At 38.8% G+C, this 18,414-nt stretch overlaps 2 protein-coding genes across 3 annotated transcripts; both read left to right on the top strand.

Annotated features, from left to right (window-relative positions):
* Window positions 1-994: 994 nt before the first annotated feature.
* Window positions 995-6,331, top strand: LOC117496220 (5-hydroxytryptamine receptor 3A). Its single transcript, XM_034147966.1, has 9 exons — window positions 995-1,049; window positions 1,586-1,749; window positions 1,996-2,040; window positions 2,189-2,298; window positions 3,427-3,596; window positions 3,858-4,018; window positions 4,497-4,707; window positions 5,369-5,679; window positions 6,128-6,331. Exons 1-9 carry the CDS (start codon window positions 995-997, stop codon window positions 6,329-6,331), a joined length of 1,431 nt encoding a protein of 476 aa, XP_034003857.1.
* A 2,007-nt stretch (window positions 6,332-8,338) lies between these two features.
* Window positions 8,339-17,224, top strand: LOC117495903 (5-hydroxytryptamine receptor 3A-like). Of its 2 annotated transcripts, none has more exons than XM_034147496.1 (9): window positions 8,339-8,479; window positions 9,053-9,213; window positions 9,315-9,359; window positions 9,796-9,902; window positions 10,107-10,276; window positions 10,615-10,772; window positions 11,020-11,230; window positions 15,922-16,128; window positions 16,456-17,224. In XM_034147496.1, exons 1-9 carry the CDS (start codon window positions 8,425-8,427, stop codon window positions 16,758-16,760), a joined length of 1,419 nt encoding a protein of 472 aa, XP_034003387.1. In that variant the 5' UTR covers window positions 8,339-8,424; the 3' UTR covers window positions 16,761-17,224. The 2 variants fall into 2 exon arrangements, with proteins under 2 accessions (XP_034003387.1, XP_034003385.1); XM_034147494.1 differs by having other exon boundaries at window positions 10,609-10,772.
* Window positions 17,225-18,414: the final 1,190 nt, after the last annotated feature.

Below are 18,414 nucleotides of genomic sequence, written 5' to 3'. Positions count from 1 at the left end.
TACCCTAATCCTGTAGTAGAGCTACGAAGGCGGACTAACCTTTGAGAGAACACATATGAAATATATTTATATATGATATATATTTATTTGGACTGTCTTGTGAATTTAGATTCCTTCTTTCTCTTTTTGAACTCAGGTTTGGTTAAAGAGCCGAAGAATGATAACACGTCCACGTCGGTAGAGTGGCTACTCGCATCATGGTTTGGTTTCGTCAATTTCCATACCCTTCAAAATCACGTCGAATGAAGTACAAACAACTCAGCTGTATGTTCTAGGGCGGTCCTCTAGGTATCTCCGTAGTCCCTGAAAATAAATGTGTTCCTCCACTCAACTTTCTAGAAAAGTATAAAACCTTAATTAAGCACCTGGTAGCCTACGACTTGAGACTGGAACAGATTTCAACTCCCATAGGTGGAGGTGTTGAAAAATAAAATGGTTCAATGCTCACTGGAGGTGTGGAACAACAAGTCTTATGTTATTCAGAGTGTTTATGATCCATCTGCACATACTGTAACTCAATGTTATTTTCTAATAAGGTTGGTCCATTAAGACTGACTGTCCTCAGAAGGATAGCGAAATCAGTATGTGCTTGAGTCTGCAATATATGATATACTTCTAATAAGTTAGTAAAAGAAAATATGTCCACAATCTCCACAACACAAAAGTTATATTTTGTTTGGTATATATTTGATATTGTACTTCTGTTTGTATTACTCATGTTATGGGGACAAAACTGATGACATTACGAGAACTCAGTAAGCATTTGGGTACAAAAGGGTTGTCCAAAAGTTAAGGGCCTAACTTAGTAAGGCATGTAGTGGGTGTCGTTAACATTAGGGTTAGTCTCAAGGGAATTATTGTTAGTCATTTCAATGTCTTGTTAGGTGCCAAAAAACAAGTGTGTGTGCATTTGAACAGCCTATAGGAGCTCTTAGCTTACTCCTGGTCAGATTGTTGGTTGTGGAGGATATTTAGTTCATCAAAAACGTTGAGCATGAATCCATCTCTGAAGAGAATCAGCATCATCTCAGCTTTACTCTTAATTGCAGGTAATGATGACCTATTTCTATTTACTACTTTATTGTTCATGATTACATATTACGTTTTTTCAGAGTGACGCATGTTTAGCTCTGCAACAGAAAACATTCTTTCTAGTTCATCCTGCATGTTTCAAGTCTAAATGATCCTGCAATGCAATGATATAGATGTCATCTTTTATGTTTTGCCCAAGTAAATTATAATTGCTTGGATATGAGAATGTACAAATGGAGAAAAACACGTATCTATCATTCATCTATCCACTTTATTTACCATTTGTAATCATCAGTAATATATTCATTACAAAAAATTGTTTTGAGTCATTAAGCTATATTATACACATTTTAATATAAGAATGTCATTGTGATGTATTTTGTCCTATAGTTTTACTCAAAGTAATATTATAATATTGATACGAATATACAATTATATTCAAACAAAGCTATTTTTTTCAAGTCTAAAATGTTATTTTCATCTTATCTTATTTATGTTTGCAATAATATTATGTTGAGTAAACTATTTTTATAAACGGCCTCTCTCTGGTTAGTGTCTCTATGTTGTGGTAAACTGACCTGCAAAGAGGGACACAGCGGTCCGACCCATGAGTCCATGCAGGCTGTGTTTGACCTGAAGTCCTTCAGGCCAGCAGTGAACCTCAGCAACCCCACCATAAGTAACATCTCCTTCACCCTGTATGCTGTGCTGGGGGTGGTGAGTTTGTCAGTGAGCGGATCAGAGAAATCCATCCATCCAATCTAAATCCAGATTAAAGAAGCTCTTCATTATTGTAGAGAGAGGGAACTTAATCTAAGAAGATTGCTGTAATAATATTGTCTATATTTTTGCAAAGATCTATCTCTGCAATTGATAATACATTTTGATAATATCAAAATCATGTGAATTGCTGTAAATAATTGCATTAGGACTTCACATTAACCAATGATTAATACATTTCAGAATGAGAAAACCCAAATACTCACTACCTTCTTGTGGCTGAGACAGGTATGTAGCATGGAAAGACATAATACACTGTCAAAAATGAAATGTAATCTGATGTATCATGTGCCTGTAACAACAGAAGGATCACATACAGACATTATGACATTTCAAGGCAAAAAAAACTTTTCTGATTCATTTTATTTCGCTGCAGTACTGGAGACATGAGTTTCTGGTTTGGGACCCTGATGAGTGTGACGGCATCACCAGGATTTCTCTCCCCGCAGCGCAGCTCTGGTCTCCAGACATCATCGTTTATGAGTTGTAAGTTAACCAGCTGTACATAGTTTTTTATGTATGGTTCCTTCAGGGTTTTGTCACAAACTGTATGGCTCATAATGAACTTCAAAATGTCTGAACTACATCCTGGGATACGATAATGAAGTTGCACTACAAAGAAAAAATTATGATAAAAATATTATTAGGTTGCTTTTTGCGGCAAACAATATCTGCAATTTTTTTATTAAGGGCGGTGTTAAAAAAGCCGAAATAAACTAGGAGGTTATACTGCTTATAGTTGTGGGTACAAGGCCAAGGAAACGTCATTTTGACACAGTCTGTACAGTTAGCATGTATAGTGTTTGCTTTTTGTGTTGTGCACTTGGAACAGACTGGAGATCAGTTTCCAATGGAAAAAGTCAGAACTGTAAATATTATTGTAATTATAGCCCACTATTCAGCTGCAACCAAGAGACAGATCTTGACGGGAAAATATCCCGCTTCCTGCCTGGACCAGAGTTTCTTGCACATCTTGAAGCTGCCAAAGACCTTCAGGTCCCATCTGAAATAGGGCCAGAAACAAGCCTGCTCACTGACAATCAGGTGATACTAAAATGAAAACTGCTCTGTCGTGATCTTGTGCACCAACTGCATCATTGCTCCCTTGTGTGGCAGCACGTACATCAGGCTCATCCCAAAGGCTACACTGGGTGGGAAAATGCCCACGGGGGGAAGTATTGCTCATCTTTAATAAGATACCATAGTTATCTGAGACATTTTCCATAAATGCAAATAGGTCTACTATTGGTCAAAAGTTTGCCACAGGTTGGGGTCCTCCTCTGTGTTGAAAAAACATACCACCTTGTGACGGTTCAGGGTATACTGTAGATATGCAGGACCGACCATATTGTTCACAGTTTTTTCAGAACTAGAAAGTAGGGGGAAGGAGGTGCATTAGTTGATCCTGTTCAGGCAAGTGTGGGATATGGCCATCTCATTTTGTTGTTAGTGTGATTATTTATCTGTTGAAAACATATCTGACAAGACAGCTTGCAAAGCTGACAGAGCAAAGAAGTGGAATGAACTGTGAAAGTGTTTTGTTTGTGATTTTGTTTCCTTAAGAAATTATACCTTTGTCCTTTTACTTCAACCTGTGTCTTTTATCCCTTCCAGTGTGGATGACGATGTTTCCCAAGCGTGTCCTTACGTCTACGTCAACCACACCGGTCACATCCGCTGGGACAGGATGCTTCGGCTCGTCTCATCCTGCAACCTGCAGATCTTCAGTTTTCCTTTTGATGTGCAGAATTGCTCATTTACATTTGGCTCCTACATGCACACTAGTAAGACAAAATGTTCTAAAATGTACACAATCACAAACTCATCTGGTCTTTTTGTTAATTTAATATATTTTTTCCAAAAAGTGTGAATCACGGCAACCACGAGGCGTCATTGAACATACAGTCCTAAATGAGCACATACAATATTAGGCACATAGGTCAAGTAGTTTGCAAGAGTAACTTATAAATGATTTATATAGATTAACTTGGATTGTGCTATATTTGACTAGTTTTCCCTCTCTCATTGTTTACTTTCTTTCACAGTAAGGGATGTGAGGTTGGCTCCAGCTTTGACCTTTGAGGAAATGTCTGGAAATTCAAAGCGCTACCTGGAAGCCAGCGGAGAGTGGGAGCTAGTAGACATCCTGGGAGAGACATCCATCCTCAAGTTTGGGATCGACCAGTGGGACATCATCACCATCTGGGTGAGTGCAGTCATAAAGAGTGGAACACAATGATAGTAAGGTTGTACAGGATTAAAGCAGCACAAGAGGCGATCAGGAGGTACAAATATGTAGATAAAAAATAACCCCAAACCTCCAAACACCAAGCAACAAACACTACACATGCTCAATGTCAGTAGAGAAGGACAATGAGAGAATATATACGTATAAGTCAATGCTGTGTTTACAACTTGATTGGGCTGCCCCTGAGTGGCCAAATCCGTTATTGCTGGTTGTAATTAATGTAATTAAAAAAGCAAAAATAAAACTGTTACTCAAGAATAACGACTTTTTGCACACATATTGTCATTATAACATGTTCCTTCTGAATGCATATTTTCCTAAGATAAGTCAGTTTCATTATATGTTATGACAGATAACGTACCATGTTTTGGAAAAAAATGTTGTTGATGTCCAACACATGTAAAGGTGATTCTTTAAACTGCGCCTTGTTTACTAGGTGGTCATAAAGCGGCGGCCGGTCCTCTACGTGGTCAACCTGCTGATCCCCAGCTCCTTCCTCATGCTCATCGACATCATGTCCTTCTACCTGCCCCCGCACAGTGTGGATCGCGCCTCCTTCAAGATGACCCTCATCCTGGGCTACACCGTCTTCCTGCTCATCATGAACGACCTGCTGCCCAGCACAGCCAACGGCACGCCCATCATAGGTCAGAGGTCGTGACGTAACCTGAGCATTATCATAGCCTGGGTTATAGGTTTACCATCACCAACTAATGAAGTAGCTGATTCCAACCAACCACAACCTATCTATTTTCTTAAATGGTTTCAATAAGTTTATGTAATTTGCCCCTAAGTGGCAAAAGTCAATCAATGCAGTTTTGAGTTTCCCCCCCTTGCTTTTTTCAAAACTACACAGCTGTCTTGTTGAGTGTTTATCAGATAATCAACACAGAGCTATAAACTGAAAGGAATTGAAATGTAAGTATTGGATCTAGCAGAGTTTCTGAGTTTTAACATATTTTAATATTTTATCATAACAGCCATTACATATTTTATGAAATGTAATATAATTGTATATTTTTTACATTTCTTAAATTCTGCTTTCGAGATGATGTTGGGAGTTAAAAGCATACAGTGTAATGGGGTTGATTGAAGCTTTTTCAGTGGCCAATGGCTGTATTAAGATAGCATCAACGGGTCCCTTGCCTAATATAAGAGGGATACTATCTCAAATAAATCACTGTACAAAGTAACTGTACTGATAGACAGATATATTTTCGCTGCCTTCTGCTACTGAGGAAATACATTTCGTATATGTGACATATTTAATATGCATCCTTTGATCTCTCAATCTCTCCTTTAATCTAGGTATCTATTTCTCGGTGTGTCTGGCCCTCATGGTCATCAGTCTACTGGAGACGGTCATCATTACCAATGTCCTCCACCACAGCTCCATGAAATCTAAAGAAGTCCCAAACTGGGTGAGAGTGGTTGTCCTCAAACACATAGCCAACCTCATCTGCTACAAATGGCCAAAGGACGTCCAGCCACCCTCTGAACCACAGGAAGACAAACCTCAAAGTTCAAATAGCAACTCGGAGTCATGGAACATCCAACCAGCCATCCAGACACCTGCCACGCACCCAAACACCAACGAAGGTAATCAAACTCTGTCCATTACAAATACTACTTCGCTGTTACTATTGCCAACTGGCCTGACCAATAAGAAATACAAGCTGTAATCTATGAAAAACAATTAATCGATTTATGTCAGGCAACGAAATATAAATATAATTACACAATTTAGCTTCTTCTGTGATTTAATTAGTCTCTTACATGTATGGCATTTTTGTTTGCTTTATGTTATTTGGTTAGCAAGTCAAATGTAATTTTATTCTCAACATAAGTTGTCTTTTGGGGGGTATTTTAAGTTGTAAGTTTGATATGGTAAGCAGCCTTTAATTCACCATTAGGTCAGATATGCTGATATTTCCTATTGTTCTAATTTAGTCATGCATGTGCAAGGTAATGCTAAAGTTGTCAGTTTTAACAGTTACCGCTGGCATTCACTGGATGTAGACCCAGATTCCTCCTATCACTGCTCTTCTGCCAGGTGCTGCTTCTATGCCTGAACTGAAACAGATCTGTCAATATCTGGGAGACCTTCGTGCCCATCTCATCTCGCTGCAGAAGGAGAACGAGCTGACGAACCAGTGGTGCCAAGTAGGATACGTCCTTGACTTTTTGCTCTTCCGCGTCTATCTGCTGCTCATTTCATGTTATGCGATGGTCATCATCTGCATGTGGTGTGTCTGGATCAGCCAGACCTAAGTGATCTATTCAGGGACGGTTCATAGTATGTCTAAGTACTGTAATCATTTTAAAAGCAATCTGTGTAACTAGATTTCAGAACATTAGCCGCGTTCACACCAAGTACTTTGCCGTACTTAGTGCCCCGGCACTTATTACCCCGGCACTTATTACCCCAGGGCACTTAGTACAGATCGCGTTCACACCGGAATAAGTTCCCTGAGGGAAGATTACGCAAATGAGCCGCTGACGTCACTTCGTCTTCTTCTGCTTTGGATTTACTGGCAGGCCGCAAACCACTTCATGGTGTATACTGCCACCCGAAGTCCCCGGCCAGAAGTCCCCGGAGTTGGAGACTGGCTTCAGTAGAAGCTGCTGGGACTCCCAGCAGCTTCTACTGAAGCCTTCCGAGTAAATCGCCAGAACGCCGACACCTCCTCATCTCCACCGCTCCCATGTTTTATTTTGTGTTGCCATAAGTTAGTCTCTCTGCGTTTGTGCGCTGGGCTAATGCTAATAATGCTAATGCGAGGATAATAAAATGGCGGCTCTACAAAACATTTCAGAGTTTTACGGGGCGTGGTTTGCAATTCGCCCAGCCAATCAGAACTGGGGCACTTTTTTCCCCCAGGAAAGTACCACCTCTCAGCAGGCACTAAAAATGGGGGTAAAAGTTCCCGGCACTCAGTACTCTTTTTGGTGTGAACGCGACATAAGGGGTACTAACGGAACTAAACGCGAAAAGTACGGGGAAAAGTACTCCGGTGTGAACGTGGCTAATATGTGATGTTTGTGTTTCACTTTGTGTCCTGAAGTTATTTTGAAAAAACTAAATAATAACTACTTTGATCTTGAACATAAGTTGTTCATAAATCTAATCGGAGTCCCACAGGGTACAATTATCAGACCTCTAATATTCAACTTTTATGCTAAGCGAAACTATGAAAGAGTGCATTTTTGTTATATACGATAATATGACAACAATAAAAGGCTGCAAATAAATCAGTAGCCCCAGTCTCTTTTCTTCCTTTTATCTTTGACAGGCAACAATGATCTCATGGGATCAAACAGACTGCTTATAATGAGTTGACATTTTGACTTTTGATTTTTGTTTCCATATAAAGATAAGTTGTCCTCAATAAATCTTATTTTGTATCTTTACACAGAACAGCTATGTAGTTGGTGGAAGAAATAGAATCATGACTAATTTACTTATTTCAGGAGACATCTTTCTCTAAATACCTAAATGATTTTCAACAATACATGCTTAAACATAATGTCCTCTCAATTTTTTTATCTAGTTTTATGTGAATGTATGGGTTTAAACCATGGTAACTGTACACTGCCTAACAACGCGTTATTGTTATTAAAAATGACTTCAGTTGCTTATATTTGGTTGTCACTAACCAAATCTACCACAGAAAACACCTACCAGGAATAAATGAAATGGAGTAGTAATTATTTGGTCATTCAGTCTGAGCATAGGGCTTTCCTCTAAAACGTATGGACCCAAACTTGTTAGCAGGGGAAATAATAGCACTTTAAGACAAGTTATTTCCTAAATGCTTTAGCACCATTTGATTAATGAGGATTCAATGTAATTTGGGTGTTTTGAGTCCTGCTAGCATCATGGCTCTGGAGATGGCAATGTCAGTCTGCAAGCCTAATTGCATTCCCATGACCCTCAGCTTTCTCTGAGTCTTGAGCAAATGATGTCCATGGTTACATACTAAACCATTCAATAACTAATAAAAGCATAGTTGTGTATACAGTGCTGTTTTTTTTGCCTTGGCTTCAGTTGAAAGGAAAACATATTGACATCTAATTCAAGTTCACAAGAAGATGATTTAAAAACCTGTTGTACAATCCAAACATTCATTATGCAAAAGCATCAGACAAATGGCTCCCTGAAACAACTAGGAATACACTATAGGGCTTAGCATACGGAAGGTATACAGTCAATATTTGCCTCTGGAGGAGGAGACACACTTAATGGAATTACTCCTAAAATCATATTGATCCACCAAAAAGTCTTCATTTGAAGGAGCACACTGATGACTTTTGTTTTGTAATACGAGGCATTTGTCAAGATAACGGCTTAACCTTGACGGAAAATGACAGAAGTGAATTCTGCTGAGCTCATCTTTATCTGTTTCATGCTGCTTCACGGTAAGACACATTGACTAACAAAATTGGCAAAGAAAACAATCTGTTCAATTTAAAAGGTGCACTTCAGTTACATCTGGTCCCCATGGTACATTGGGAACTTTTTTTAAATACATAACATGATAAGGATTCATTTAAAAATGTACTGTTATGTTTGTTGTCAGTAAATACTTAATTAGATACTAAAGTTAAATTCAATAAATGTATTGTCTTCTAAATAATATAAATGTTGTTGTGAATTTCAAAATAAATATCAGATTAATCATGTCACATGTTAATTATCTTGTTATACTCCATTTTAAGAAGGGGTGAGGACGTTTATATTGAAGCCCTGTTTCAGGACGCAGCACCCATCAGTGCACCCACTTTGGGATTTGGACATTAATATTGCAAAAACAGCCCTTTTGTTTTTCCAATAATAAAATAGCCTGAACACAATCCACTTGGTATACCTTTACCGTATACAGCAAACAAAGAAAGATCTGCTATGCTATGATGTCCAAACCATTACAAAAAAACTGGGACTGTGCCTGTATTTGAGCTTTATCACAAATTGTGCTTTCTGTTTAAACTCAGGTTTTGCAGCAGCATTGAACTGCACCAGCCCTACACCTGAATCCTTGTTTGGTGAACTTGAGAAGGATCTATTCCCTAAAAAACTACTGCGACCTGTTAATAGTTTTTCAAGTCCACTTAACATAACCATTAGTATCACTGTGGTGGGAATAGTAGGAGTGGTAAGTCTTTTCATGCCTTTGCTGAAAAACGTTTTCAATTTTCAACGTTTTCTTATAAGTCATCAACGGCTAATTGACTTAAAACCTTTTCTCACCTGCAGGAGGAAAAATCCCAATCACTGACAACACTCATATGGCAAGTTCTGGTAAGTTCTTAGAGAACTGGACTAAGTATTGGACTATTTCAATCACTACATTGATTTTGTATGCTATTGTTGCAATTATTTTAATTATTATGATTGCATTACCGCACATTTGGAGGTGTATCTTTTTGAATACCACTGAGGGGTAAAAGTCTGGTGTTGGATTTCTCTAAACACTCAAAATAATATGTGAATGGCTTATCATGTAACTGTAATACACTTTATGCCTAATAGTTTAAAATTACATAACTGGAATAAACTTCAGTTAAAGTTGACTTGATATGTCAAAAGTCTTGATTTATTTGTATTTTACTTAAATAATGACATAATGGTCTTTTGGATCGAACGTTGTTGTAGTGAATTTAGGTAGTGACATATAAATATAACAAAGTCATTTTTCAAGCTGTACCTCAATTGGACGTTGATCTGTTTTATGCAGGAGTGGAATATAGAGGGACTGAGCTGGGATGACAAGGAATGTGGAACCTCAAGAGTCTCTGTCCCACGAGAGAAGCTTTGGATCCCAGACATCCACATTGCAGAGTTGTAAGCTAAGAAGACAGTTTTCCAACAAAAACATTTTTTAAAGTTCTCAGAGTACAACATTAAATACAAATGTAAATAAACAATGACAAGAGTGGGCTGTGGGAGAGGGATATTAACCCTATTTTACTTGTATTCCTCTCTCCTCATAAAATGTATTAAGTTTATTTCCTAATATATAAAATGTTTTTTTATATTCTTTTACAGCATGACTGAGGACAAATCTCACAAAACTCCCTATGTCTACATTAACAACACAGGTCATGTATTTGATGATAAACCGATCGCAGTGATCAGCTCCTGCATATTGAATATCTACAGTTTCCCCTTTGATATCCAAAACTGCTCACTGACCTTTGGATCCTATCTACACTTTAGTAAGCCTGCTTAAACATTAAACACAGTTGTTCAAAACAATTTTTTTTAAAACTGCATTACTTTTTTCAAACATCGCTAAAGCATAACATACAAAATGTATAAGCAGTCACTGCGGTTGTTTACTGTAGGTTAACTTATTTTTACCTTAATGTTTTGATAAAGAAATGTGTGTGACACAAGGTTACACAAAATATCAGATTTGTTGTTGACACAATCAAAAATGATACAATTGAAACTGTGTAAAGTCCTTTTAAAGGGTCCAAATATCTCAATGTGTGTGGAGAGATAAAAACTACTAAAAACTAAAACTTTGCCTTTAATGTTATTCAAGATACAGACATCAGGATGGTTCAAGGCTCTTCATCTGAAGAGATCCTGAAGGAGTCCCTAGAGGTTTCGAAGACCAACGGGGAGTGGGCGCTCATAGGGGTCCATGTAAATCCTGACGCCCAACTGGTGTTAAGTGAGGGAAGCTACTCAGAGATCAAATACTATGTAAGCACTTTTAACTACTTACATTTGTCATGGTCACTCATTTTTGATTAGATATAGCTGCACACAATTCCATACTACATGCTTATTTGATACACTATAGACAAGTCATAGTATACTGTGAATTTTTTTGTATTGACACCATGTGAAAAGAAACCCAAAGTGAATTGATGAGCTCAGCAAAAACGTAATATCAATCACAAAAGACTAGCAAAAATGTTGAGGTGTTGTACCTGTGTCCGTTCCCAAGATCATTTTGAGACGTCGGCCAACCCTCTATGTGGTGAACCTGCTGATCCCCAGCTGCTTCCTCATCACAGTGGACCTCTTCAGCTTCATGCTGCCCCCCCACAGTGTGGACAGATCCTCCTTCAAGATGACCCTCATCCTGGGATACACCGTCTTCCTGCTCATCATGAATGACCTGCTGCCAACCACTGGGGAGATTACACCTCTCATCAGTGAGTCACACCTGCTGTGAAATGTTTACTCATTTTATTCCAAAGAAGTTTGAAGGAATATCAACAATTCAAAGCTGTACAGTATGTGTTTTTAAGTGAGTCATTCCTAGCATTGGGTGTCATCTCAGCCAGGTTAGTATATTTAAAAAAAAGTCAGGATTTTTTTATTTAATCTTAATGCTTGTTAAAGTATTAGATGCATATTTTGGTCCAGCTCATGACATTCTGGTCAAATAATTACTGTTTCTTTGAAATATAGTGACAGGGAGGACATTTTCTGCAAAACTTGGCTACTGCTACTTGTTTGATGATAATCAAGCTAGCACTTGGTGACAACATAAAAATATATTTGAATAATTTATTAACCATATCTTCAAAAAAATACCAAAAGACACACACACACACACACACACACACACACACACACACACACACACACACACACACACACACACACACACACACACACACACCATATGCAGAAGGCAACTTACAACTCTATACAATACAAATGATTTATTATAACATTTCTGGATATAGAACAATTAGCGTCGAATTTCGTAGGTAGGCTACTCCAGTCTTAGCTTAGTCAAATCTGAACACACACGATACTTGTATTATCTTGGGTTCATCGTGCATTACCCTTACCCGGTGTATCTTTATCCCCGATGTCCATCTCGATTAAACGTCTAAACATCCGCTTAGAAATCGTAGAAAAAAGTCCCTCCTCATAATTGTGGAACTTGCCTAAGAATCGCTGTTTTTAAGCTTTTTTCAGTATCAAAATAAAGCAGTGATAGTTGTTTCTATATCCATAGGTGCATTGCAAAATTATATCAATATTCATATTAATAACTAATTCGGCATACAAACCAATATATGCTAAATAAATAAAGGGTTCAAGCTGTAGCCCACAGCATATTCATGGGGTGGCAAGAGGGTGGCAGGAGATTTTGAGGGGTGGCATCCCCTGGCAGAAGTATATGCTGATTTAATCGCAGTCATATCAATTAATGTTAACTCGGAAAGCCACAATATTGATATTTTAACTAAATAACATTAGGTGACATTATTGTGGCACAACAGTAAATCCTTAAATATAAATATATAAGGTGGCAGACATAATTTAATGAATTTTAAATGAACAATAACTGAATGAGTTTGTTTCCCTCTTAGACCAGCAGGGGTACCAAATATATGCAGACTGCTGCAATAAGTACATTAATTAACTGTCTCATCGAATCGATGTTTGTCTGAATTAATATGATAATATTAACAATCATATCATTCCTATCAGCTGTCAATCACTGTTATGATTCACATATTCAGTGTTATTATTAAATAAACTATATTTTTTGGAGGAGTTAATAATGAATGTTCCTCAAGATGCTTGCTCACCCTGTTTCAAATTGAAAGACAAGTAATTACAATCATATATCAAAATTCAAAAGAATCAAAAGAACAGTTCAGCGTCCCACAACTTTATTGCAAACAGTTACAACCTTGACTTTAGATCAGAAAGAACAAACATTAAAGAAGTGACTAACTGCATCAGTTAGGGTTAAAAAACGTGTATTCAGCTAAAACATATACATCACTGCAGTTATTATCCAGTGGAAAGCCCTTACCTACTGGCCTAGTTAAATCAAAGTGGTTACTTTTTTTTGGCTGGGCAGTGTAGTTTTACACACCGTCTTATTTGACTTTCTTAGGACTTAAAGGTCCCATGTCATGGCCATTTCTACTGATCATATTTCCATTGTTGAGGTCTACTAGAACAGATTTAAATTGTGCAATTTTCCAAAATCACATTGGTTTCTCATACAGCATCTCTGTATAGTATGTGTATTCACCAGGTATTCACTCTCTGTCCTAAACGGCTTGTTGGAGCTCCTGCCCCCCCCCCCCTCCCTGTGAGCCCAGTGTGCTTTGATTGGTCGGGACGTTGCGAGGAGCGGACAGGTTTCCGGGTCGGCGATACAGCGAGACACAGCAAAACTCATCCTGAGCACACATAAACACTCACAGCCGAAGTAAAAACAATAAGTGTGGCTTGATATTGAGCAGTAGCGTGGCGTGGGGAAAAATTTAGGGGAAGCCCATTTTTTTGGGTTGGGGGGGGGGGTGGTCAATAACGTAACCAGATGAGTGATTACAGCGCCCGGTATCATTTTACACACATTTGTATCACACAGATGCAGGACTTGCACACTTGCACTTGCCTGTTATCTAACCGACAGGTCCGCACGCACTCTCCAGCCGAAACTCTCTCTTCTTATTAATTTAAGCATTTTCTTATTAATTTAGTTACAGTAGGCTACTACAGTACGTAGTAAAACTGATGTTGATGTGATTTGATTGGATGGCAGTGTCCAATCAAATCGCCAGCCGCCAGCCGCCTCTGAAGGGAAGCCAGGGGCGGCTGGCTTCCCTTGGCATGGCCCTGACCAATCACAGGTTGGCAGGGGCATCACGTGGGCCTCATCTGATTGGTCAATCCCTCAATTTTTTTTCACCAAGGGAAGCCCGATTCGGCTGGCCTCCTCTCGCAACAGTGAATGCAATCTACTGTTTCACCATAACATCTAGAGGGGCACTGTTTGTTTCACTCTTTGTAAAATACTCAATGAGAGTTGGGGAGAGACGGGGCCGGCAGCAACACACAGCAAAGGAGAATTATCGAAACAAAACAAAGTGTTTTTATTTATTTATTTAAATTATAACTACAATCCGAAAAAACAGGGGAAGCCTGGCTTCCCTTGGCCTCCGGGAGAAAACGCCACTGATATTGAGTAAGAAAAAGGTTTATAACGCTGTGAGAATGGGTCTGCGGAGAGCATTTCTCCGCGATCCCAACTCGTCTATTACCAGCGTTCAGGGAGCTCTATAGAGTGGCGAAGTCACGCCCATCTACTTCCGCCCCATGGGACCTTATTTCGGAAAAATAATGTATTGAAGTCAATGGAGAGAGAAAACGTATCTTTCGATCCCGTTTGAATTGTGCCATGAATTACACATATGATGTTTGTCAATCTTAAAAAATAATTTCCATGTCAAAAAAGTCACAGTTTGTCGTAAAACTGTTGAAATATAAGACTAGGAAAAATACGTAACTAGAAAGACTACAAATCCCAGAGTCGCGTAAGTGATGTCACAATTGTTTTCCTCCACTAAGAGATAGCTAAGATCAGCGCCATATAGATATAATCTATCTATATGGCGCTGGCTAAGATAAGATAACTTTAACAAGATGCCTGTGTGCTTAGTACCAGGTTGTTATTATACCAGCAATGGGTCTTGCTCGTTCTTTCGCTTCCCATCTGATGAAAGGACCAGAGTGTCTGGATCAAGCTAGCTAGTAGCTAGCACGTTAGTTAGCATTACAGCCTTGTCATTTTTATTAGCCTTAACATGAAGTAACATTAAGTAACCCAAAATGTTAAACAGTAAGAATAGTAGTCATATTTCGTGAACCCTTTGAAGAGTACTGTCACCGGTGTGATCATTCTATAATACACCATTTAAGCCCGGGGGAGAAATGCTAACGCTAACGCTAGCGATCTTCTCTACTTCATGCTATCTGCACAAATGGTTGACATTATACATTAAAACGACCAGGCAGTTCAGAGAGAATCAAAGGAAGGCAGGCAGGCAGCTTTGCATGACTTTCTTCAGGACGTGTTTCATTGTGGTGATAGTGAGGGTAGTCAATCGTTTTGTTGACAAGACAGTAGTGACGGCCATCTTGGTGACGTGTGTTGTTGACCAGAGATGTAGTTCATTGAGCGTTTCACACAAACAAATGTGTTACTTCACAGTTTTACGACACATTTTTTTTTACTTGCAAAATTATCTTTTAAATTGACAAACATCATATGTGTAATTCGTGGCACAATTCAAACGGGATCGAAAGATAATCTTTCTCTCTCCATTGACTTCAATACATAATTCTTTCGAAATAAGGTCCCATGGAGGTCCACCGGAAGGGGAGGGACTTCGCCACTCTATGCGGGACTCCCTGTTAGTTAGCCAAGGGATCCTGGTGTGTGAGGTGCTCCGCGGATTGGTCCATTTGGACCAATGAGGTGCCCTGATGGCTCGCCACTGCTTGGTCGAAAACATAGGTAGTCAGGCCCACATAAATGATAAAAATGAAACAAAGGATCCAGCTCGACAAAAACCTCAACCTGCCAATGGGTTTCTCCCTTCTCCGTTCCTCCTTGTATAAAAACGCTTCAATGACTTTGTTTAGTGGGTTTACTTGGTTATTACAGTAGGCACGCCAGTATTAAATATACAAGCAGTTAACAGGTTATTCAAGTTTAATGTAAACAGTATTTCCCACATGAGATTATAACCAGGATATGACTAAAGCGATTAAGAGGGTTACTAATATGCAGTGGTGGCCCCAGGCTGTCTGAGGAACAGGGGCGACGAAAATAAAAGGTAATTTTAAGGCAATCCTAGAGGTCATTTGCATTTCCTTCACTTGAAAGGAGCACCATAGGGCACGTTAAAATATATTTTTTAAACTGGATCACATTTTATACACGGGAAGGGCACCATAGAGGGGAACTTCTGCTGCATGTTTTGAGTTTTGAGTCCAGCAGTGCTACGTATGTATCTCATAGAGTACCTAATGAGAAATGTGGTAAATCCTCCCTGATTTTGTTGTTCTTTGTTTACTGCAGATGTTTTCTTCTCCCTCAGTCTCGCTCTGATGGTGGCCAGCCTGTTGGAGACGGTGTTGATCACTTATGTGCATTTCAGCTCGAGTCAGTACAGTGCGGTCCCTCACTGGCTCAGTGTCATCGTGCTGCGATATCTAGCTGTCGTTGTCTGTCTCCCTCCAAAGAAAAAGAGCAACAGAGTCACTGTCGTCCTCTCTCCTGCTAAAGGTTTATTATTATTTTATTAAATACAGATATATTAATATTTTACTCAAAAATTACAATCTTTCCAGGTGTATGCATGTCGCTCCAGAAGCACCCTTTGGTTGGATTGTATTCAAAGTATTGCTGCTGAGATTTCAAGCAGTAGGATAACAATTGAATGTTTTAAGTGCACCTGATGATCATTTTATAGTACACCTGCCATAAAGAAACTATTCTTATTCTTCATACCCATTGGATAATCTATTAGACTGGGAAATAGACATTTTCCGCACAAGTTTGTCTATGTCACATAATTTAGATTTCAAAGAAACTGTTCTTTGTTTTTGACAGAAAAAGAAAAGGATTTCAGCTTCAACAACATCTCAGCGATTCATCTTCAGCGCGCCCCTGGTGAAACATCTCCAGAGAAACAGCCTGTGGAGCCGGCCCTGGAAGAACTGAGGAAGCTGAGCAGAGATCTCTTGGCCATCCGCTTCCAGGTGGACAAACACTTCCAGGGGAGCACCTCCTCTCAGGAATGGCAAATGATCGGGATAGTCATCGACCGTCTGCTGTTCGGCTTGTACCTCGTCTTCATCATTGTCAGCTTCATCACTATTATATGTATCTGGAGCAGGAGCAGCTATACAGTATGATTAACCTTTTTTTTTGTACAGGCTAAAGACACAAACATGGACATAACAATAACATATAGAAGATGACATTCCCATCTCAGACAAAAACAAAACAAAAGCAGAAGAAATAAAGATACAGTCAGTAGGATCACTTCAACATTTCACAAACAAAAATAGGTTGACAACCAAATACCACCAAAAACAACATGGCAAGCATATTTATTGTTCCTTTAATCCCACTCTTCGATAGAGCTAATTATTTCCCATTTCATTGCGTGGTGAGCCACCCTTTGATTTTTTGTAGCAATCATTTTTTCCAAAAATAAAATCTTTTCTACTGGATTTACAACGTGTCACATGTTCTGAATTGACCAATCAGAACTTTATGTGGGCCGCGAAAAAATGTTTGATTCTAAAAGGTGGGGTAGGTAATTCACTTCAGAAACACTTTTTGTTATATTCCATGGAATGCTCTTAACATCCCGATAGCAATGAATATATTAAATGCTTTGACAATAAATACATAAACAAATGTCATCTGTGGAAGCCGTAGCGCTGTAAAAAGTACGACCAATCATTTTAGTCGGCCCGGCTAAAATAACTGGATGGCCTACCTGCCTGTCAGCCTTCCATCTGTGCACAAACTTATCTCGTGCCCTCATTGGTCATGTGCACGTTCGTGTGTGTTGGAGGAGGGGCTCTGCAAGGAAGTCTGAAGGAAGAGGCAGATTTTTTCCGGTTGTGTACTTTCAAATTCTAGCGCACTCGAGCTGGTTTCTCCATTCTTACCTACCTTTAAGTGGGCCACGAGTTGAAAAAGGTTGGGAACCGCTGACCTAGACGGTTAAACGCCTGGTTGAGAAAATGATTACACATAGTAGCAGCTTACATTGTGATAAACTGACAATAAATGATTTGAGTTTATGGATCTTGCAAAAGCCTGTTGAGATCATATGAAGTTTTGACTACATATTTTTTAACAATAAATATAGGTGTCTCTGTGACTTTGTAGCCATCTGGTGTCATACCAAAAACTGTTTTGACCCATACTGGTGGCTCATGTGCATACAATAACAATGCCAACATGATGTTTAGCAGGTGTGATGTTTACCATGTTCACAATGTTAGTTCAGCGCGTTAGCATGCTAACATTTGTCCATCAGCACCTTCTTATTATACATCCATGATCAGCACTAAACATACTACAGCTGAGGCCGACGGAAATGTCATACATTTAGTTTCATTCACTTGCTATTACAAATGACCATAAAGGTAGATGATGTACTGGCTTGAGAACTTTATCATTGTTAAAAGTTTTTATTTAGATACACTGACTAACTTGGTAACAGGGCTACAGCTGTTTTTAATTGTTTCTGAAATCATCAATCTGTACTTGGGTTTGCCTTTTATTATAACCTGTTGTATACTACAAACCCCAAATCATCTACATAATTTACAAGGTATATGTTCTATAAACTAAAAAGGTTTTGCATACAGCGGGCAGGGATTTTCCTCCATTTTGTCTACTATATCAAGCCAACATCAGTTCAAGATAATTAAGAGTAAATTACCAATAAGGACTAAACTAAATAAGGAACTCAAAAACTTTTATTTTTCAGTGATACTCAAGAGTTTGCTTATTTTCATTGTTTTACTTTTCTTTTTTAATCCATTC

The sequence above is a fragment of the Trematomus bernacchii genome, unplaced genomic scaffold (assembly GCF_902827165.1).
Source record: "Trematomus bernacchii unplaced genomic scaffold, fTreBer1.1, whole genome shotgun sequence".
Taxonomy (NCBI): domain Eukaryota; kingdom Metazoa; phylum Chordata; class Actinopteri; order Perciformes; family Nototheniidae; genus Trematomus; species Trematomus bernacchii.
This window is presented reverse-complemented; position numbering and strand designations above follow the sequence as displayed.

Excerpts from the sequence above, each read along its gene's own strand:
- LOC117496220 (XM_034147966.1), top strand. The coding sequence starts at position 995 with ATGAATCCATCTCTGAAGAGAATCAGCATCATCTCAGCTTTACTCTTA. Across the intron at positions 4,019-4,496 it reads GGGACATCATCACCATCTGG|GTGGTCATAAAGCGGCGGCC; the intron begins GTGAGTGCAGTC and ends CTTGTTTACTAG. Across the intron at positions 4,708-5,368 it reads CAACGGCACGCCCATCATAG|GTATCTATTTCTCGGTGTGT; the intron begins GTCAGAGGTCGT and ends CCTTTAATCTAG.
- LOC117495903 (XM_034147494.1), top strand. The coding sequence starts at position 8,425 with ATGACAGAAGTGAATTCTGCTGAGCTCATCTTTATCTGTTTCATGCTG. Across the intron at positions 9,214-9,314 it reads TGGTGGGAATAGTAGGAGTG|GAGGAAAAATCCCAATCACT; the intron begins GTAAGTCTTTTC and ends TCTCACCTGCAG. Across the intron at positions 9,903-10,106 it reads GACATCCACATTGCAGAGTT|CATGACTGAGGACAAATCTC; the intron begins GTAAGCTAAGAA and ends ATTCTTTTACAG.